The sequence below is a fragment of the Zalophus californianus genome, chromosome X, assembly GCF_009762305.2.
Source record: "Zalophus californianus isolate mZalCal1 chromosome X, mZalCal1.pri.v2, whole genome shotgun sequence".
Taxonomy (NCBI): Eukaryota; Metazoa; Chordata; class Mammalia; order Carnivora; family Otariidae; genus Zalophus; species Zalophus californianus.
Window position 1 is genome coordinate 84978680 of NC_045612.1, and position 6103 is coordinate 84984782.

Consider the following 6103-nt stretch of genomic DNA (forward strand, 5'->3'; position numbering starts at 1 on the left):
TGTGCCAGTCTAGGTTTAATCATTACACCGTCAAATTGCTCTCCCAGATCGTGTGAACAAAAATGAATGGAAAATTTCGTTTTACAAATCCTACTTTTGGACTCAGCCCATGGCTGAGAACTAAGGAGGCGAGCGTACGGATGGCAGCGAGGGGTCAATCCACGCCCCGCGTTGGGTCGGCGGTGGAGGAGTCGGAAGTGGTTGGGGTTTGGGGGAGGAGATCCGCTCACACACAAGAGGAGAGGGTTGAGCCGCCATATCTGCTGCCGCTGCCGCAGTTGCGAATGCAGTGTTGGGACTTAGCTGCCGCCGCGCTGCCGCTAAGGTTCGTGTCGCTCCCCCTTGGCACTTCGCTCTTGCAGCCTTACCCCTTGGCGGCGTACCCGCTCCTTCTGGCGTGTTAACCCCGCTCCCTCCCCGCCACCCATCAGGTCCTCAGACCATGGATCCGGGCAGCAGCAGCAGCGACTCGGCGCCCGACTGCTGGGACCAGGTGGACATGGAAGCCCCGGGTTCGGCGCCGAGCGGAGACCGAGCCTCCTCGGCGGTTGCCGAGGCCCAGCGGGAGCATCTCAATTCGGCCTTCAGTCGTCAGCTCAACGTCAATGCCAAACCCTTCGTGCCTAACGTACACGCCGCGGAGTTCGTGCCGTCCTTTCTGCGGGGCTCGGCCCAGCCGCAGACCCCCCCGGCCGACATCACCAGCATCGATGAAACCTGCACCGGCGCGGGCGACCCTCAAGGTAAAAGGCTGGGACGGGGGGCACCTGTGGAACATTCCAAAGAGGAACAGTTAGTGTTGCATGAAGGTTCCAATTCAGCCGTTACCATGGAACTTTCAGAACCTGTTGTAGAAAATGGAGAGGTGGAGATGATCCTAGAAGAGTCATGGGAGCACAATAAAGAAGTAAGTGAAGCTGAGCCAGGGGGTAGTTCCTTGGGAGATTCAGGGCCCCCAGAAGAAAGTGGCCAGGAAATGATGGAGAAAGAGGAAATGAGAAAATCTAAATCTGTGTTCGTGCCCTCAGGTGCTCCTAAAAAAGAACACGTAAATGTGGTATTCATTGGGCACGTAGATGCTGGAAAGTCAACCATTGGAGGACAAATAATGTTTTTGACAGGAATGGTTGACAAAAGGACACTTGAGAAATATGAGAGAGAAGCTAAAGAAAAAAACAGAGAAACTTGGTATTTGTCCTGGGCCTTAGATACAAATCAGGAAGAACGAGACAAGGGTAAAACAGTAGAAGTGGGTCGTGCCTATTTTGAAACAGAAAAGAAACATTTCACCATTTTAGATGCTCCTGGACACAAGAGTTTTGTCCCAAATATGATTGGTGGTGCTTCTCAAGCTGATCTGGCTGTACTGGTAATCTCTGCCAGGAAAGGAGAATTTGAAACTGGATTTGAGAAAGGTGGACAGACAAGAGAACATGCGATGTTGGCAAAAACAGCAGGGGTAAAACATTTAGTAGTGCTTATTAATAAGATGGATGATCCCACAGTTAATTGGAGCAGCGAGAGATATGAAGAATGTAAAGAAAAACTGGTGCCCTTTTTGAAAAAAGTCGGCTTTAGTCCCAAAAAGGACATTCACTTTATGCCCTGCTCAGGGCTGACGGGGGCAAATATTAAAGAGCAATCAGATTTTTGCCCTTGGTACACTGGATTACCATTTATTCCGTATTTGGATAACATGCCAAACTTCAGCAGATCAATTGATGGACCAATTAGACTGCCGATTGTGGATAAGTACAAGGATATGGGCACTGTGGTCCTGGGAAAGCTGGAATCAGGGTCCATTTTTAAGGGCCAGCAGCTTGTGATGATGCCAAACAAGCACAATGTGGAAGTTCTTGGAATTCTTTCTGATGATGCTGAAACTGATTATGTAGCCCCAGGTGAAAACCTTAAAATCAGACTGAAGGGAATTGAAGAAGAAGAGATTCTTCCAGGATTCATACTTTGTGACCCTAATAATCTGTGCCATTCTGGACGCACCTTTGATGTTCAGATAGTGATTATTGAGCACAAGTCCATCATCTGCCCAGGCTATAATGCGGTGCTGCACATTCATACTTGTATTGAGGAAGTTGAGATAACAGCCTTAATCTCCTTGGTAGACAAAAAGTCAGGAGAGAAAAGTAAGACACGGCCCCGCTTCGTGAAACAAGATCAAGTGTGCATTGCCCGTTTAAGGACAGCAGGGACTATCTGCCTTGAAACATTCAAAGATTTTCCTCAGATGGGTCGTTTTACTTTAAGAGATGAGGGTAAGACCATTGCAATTGGAAAAGTTCTGAAACTGGTCCCAGAGAAGGACTAAGCAGTTTTCTGGATGCCCCTGCACAATACTGTGAGAATTAACTACAAAAGTTCACCACTTTCTCTTATTTACTGCCCATTGACAGACTTTTCTTCATATTTTGCAAAGAGAAAATTCACAGCAAAAATCCGTGTTTTGTCAGCTTTCTCATGTTGAGATCTCAGTTATGTCACTGTTGAATTGACCCACAACTTTCCTCCTCCTATGCCATTTTGCTTCCTTGGACAGAACCAGTAATAGCTCTGTTAAGTGATGTGGGTGTAATTGTCTATAACAATGAAAAATTAATATATTTTTTAATTTTTCATTTTCTCTTAGGCTATTTAGACAACCCTTGTTCCACGCAGATCAGAGTGTGTCAGTGTGTGTGTACATGTTAAAAAGACAACTAACATGTCAATAAAATATTCCATTTGAAACTCTTATTGGTATCTGAAATGCTTTTGAATATTTTTAAAAATTTGTACATAATAGTATTCAATTAGCTTTTTTACTTTCTCAAGTCATTGAACACATCATACTACTTGGGCTTTTATTTTATTTTATTTTTTTAAAGATTTTATTTATTTGACAGAGAGAGACACAGCGAGAGCAGGAACACAAGCAGGGGGAGCGGGAGAGGGAGAAGCAGGTTTCCTGCCGAGCAGGGAGCCCGATGCGGGGCTCGATCCCAGGACCCTGGGACCATGACCCAAGCCGAAGGCAGCTGCTCCATGACTGAGCCACCCAAGCACCCCTACTTGGGCTTTTAAATACTGTCCTCCACTCACTGTTTTGAAAGAAGCATTTACAAACAATACACAGGTGTGTCTTAAAAGAAGATTTTTCATTCGGAAAAAAAATCTATTTGAGGGCTCTTCCCAGGGAACTTTGTTTTCTCTGTCCAATTCGAATCAATAAAGGAGCTCTTCTGTCTCCCCACTTGTGATTTGGATAAGAAAGCATTGCCACATTACAAGTGTACCTGGGGATTCAGACCGTATGTTGACTAAACTCTTATCCATACTCCATCATCTGACCCTTTGCTTTGTTCACCATGAGACTTGTGATGCAGGATACAACATGATAGGGGGCATGACTGTTGAGAAGATACATGCTTGCAATAGGGCTGTAAGTCATTTCCTGAAAAGTAAGGGTTAGTGTGGGCCCCGAGATGGGAAATTAGCCCCTTCCACCTTTGTATTCTTCCATGCTTGGAGTTGGTAGGAAAGGTGGAAGGTCATTTTTACAATCAGATCACAACCCACTTTTGAGTCAGAGACACTAGACTTGTCTCTGAACAGTGTATTAAGGAAAACATCCAATTCTCCATCCTGAGGTGGCTGCTTTGATTGCTGGGACAGCGGCTTTATAACCTACATAACTACAGCTGCAAGAGCTTTCAGTCTTGGTAAGTGGGTAGTGACCCAATGTAAACACCTGCCCAATGGTGGGCAGGGCCTGTTCTTCACACTCATGGGATGGTTGGAAAGGGGTGGAGACTGGCTGCCAGAACAACCTGGGCCCATGCTTAGGCAAGGTACGCCATGGTCCCTTGGTTTGTGTACCCATGTTCCTCCAGGATTTCTAACCTGTCAGAGATAGCCACAGGTCTTTTCAGAGCATCAATAGCATGGTTCTGTGAATCATCCATCATAGATCTTCAGGGGCACCCACATGGGAAACAAGGATTTTTCTTTTGTCCTATGTCAGCTAACCTAATCCACATGGATACACCTCATACCCAGTCCTTCAATAATAGAATGTCAGTGGCAAGAATTTCATCTTTATTTTAGATTCCTTCTCTTGCCTCTGTGCTCTGAATTTTGTACAAAACACAGACCAATTCAGTGTCTTGCTGAAGTTTTGCCCTGCAGCCACTTAAAAAAAGTATTTCTGGTGTTGCATCAACCTCATTTTTTCAGAATTTTAGTAGTTTACCAATAGGATTATTGCAGACATCTTTCACTAATAGGCCAAAGCCACAAGCAGGACAGAACTTTTTCTCCATCCAATTTGGATAATTTCCTCTCAAAAACTGGCTCCTAAATGTCTTTCTCAATAGCCAGTTAAATAGCAAATTCTCCACCAGGAGCTCTGAACTGTGTGTGTGTGTGTGTGTGTGTGTGTGTGTGTGTGTGTGCATGCGTGTATACATACTTCAGAGACCAGGACATAAACCTCTGGAAATAGATTTCAGAAACCAGTTCTTTTCATTTCAGTGAGAAACAGATCATCCAGGTGATTGGAGACACCAGACTGGCTCTTTAGGAAACTGGGTATAAACTCATGGTAACATTTCTAACTTCCTGAATACCATCCTTTCTAGTTCTTGATGTCTGATGGTGGTCTCTGATACTGCAAACGTGGGGCTGTTCACAAACAAAACACTTAGTTCTCCCTAGGGCATACTGAGCAGTGTCCTTTCAGAGGTCCCCTGTTGCCTCCATTTCAGGCCAGTTTAACTTAACTGTCTTCAGAGCTTCATCTGGCAACCAAGATAATGTAGAATCTCCCCAAGCCAGGCTGCATGCTGTAAAAACATTATGAACTTCCTGCTTAAGGCTTTCTCAATAAATGTCTACCCATTGGCTCTTGGCAGTTTTTCTCCCAAACCTCTTCCTTTATTTCTCTGGTCATTATGGGACAAATCTGAAATTCAGGGAAAGGGGCCAACTTATTCTGTATTTCAGCAGAGACCCAAAAAGGAAAGAAAAGGGAAGGTTTGGACTGGGTAGAAGCTAGCAGACCTCCCACATTACTCATTTTGAGCATCTTTCTCTGGTACCCAGAACAAACTGCCAGTGCTTTTAATACTATGGTTACTGTTCCTGTCTTCAAAAGACAAATCCTTTTTCCAAAATAGACACTCCTTTCACAATTTCTTGATTCTGTTTTACTACAATGCAAGAACCTGCTTTTATAAAGTTTACTTATAAACATTTTGCAGTTCAAATATTCAACTCATTTTAGTTAAAATGGACTGTTTTTCAGCGGGGAGATGATTAGTTACCACTTCATGACCATTAAAAAAGAAACTCTCCAAGGACCATGGAAGTTCTGCCAAGACCTGAGCATTTAAACATGTTCACATTGATCCGGATTTTATGTTTATGTTTAAAGGGGTTCTTTTGATATTTTCTGTTGAGACTGTTGGTATATTTCCATTTGTTCTAGTTTTCAGTTACAATATCCGCTTTACTTACCCTTAAAAATATTGTATGGTTTCTTTTATAAGTTAGTGGGCAAAAGGTTCAAACTCTAAGAATCAGCCATCAATAAAAAGTTCAGCAAAGCCCCTTATTTTCTACAGATTCCGATTAAACAACCAGAATTTACCTACACAGAAAATTTGAAGACGTTTCTCAGCCATCTAATGAAGGTTCTCTTTGATTGCTGAACTTCAAAAGTCTAAGCAGAGAATATTGTCCCCCAATTTTAGCATGAGAGGGCAAAAACAAACAAAAAGACTTGTCCATAGGCTGCTGTACACAATCAAGTCAGTATATCTCTCACTTGATACACTATGTATCCAATATGTATCTATGTAAAGCTCTTCTTTCATATTTAGTACACTTAGTGAAAGGCTTCCTAAAGTCTCTAAGAGAGACTTGGATGAATTATCTCCTCCAGAAGAGTGCTTTTACTAGCTCTGCCAGTGACCTTTTGCCACACCAATAAATTCACAGAATACATTGTCACATGGCAAGTGACTAAGACAGACCCCAAATGGCTTCTGCAGGTTTAACTGACAGTCCCTGGATTAAAGGTTAGTGTTTGATTTCTACCTTTGGCTTT

General features: G+C 43.5%; 1 protein-coding gene across 1 annotated transcript; it reads left to right on the forward strand.

The window, feature by feature from the left end:
- The first annotated feature begins 211 nt into the window (after positions 1-211).
- Positions 212-2744, forward strand: GSPT2 (G1 to S phase transition 2). Its single transcript, XM_027608092.2, has 2 exons — positions 212-325; positions 432-2744. The coding sequence occupies exon 2, from the start codon at positions 443-445 to the stop codon at positions 2324-2326; it is 1884 nt and encodes a 627-aa protein (XP_027463893.1). The 5' UTR covers positions 212-325; positions 432-442; the 3' UTR covers positions 2327-2744.
- The last annotated feature ends 3359 nt before the right edge of the window (positions 2745-6103 follow it).

What these genes read in the sequence shown, in the direction of transcription:
- GSPT2 (XM_027608092.2), top strand. Translation starts at nt 443, where the DNA reads ATGGATCCGGGCAGCAGCAGCAGCGACTCGGCGCCCGACTGCTGGGAC.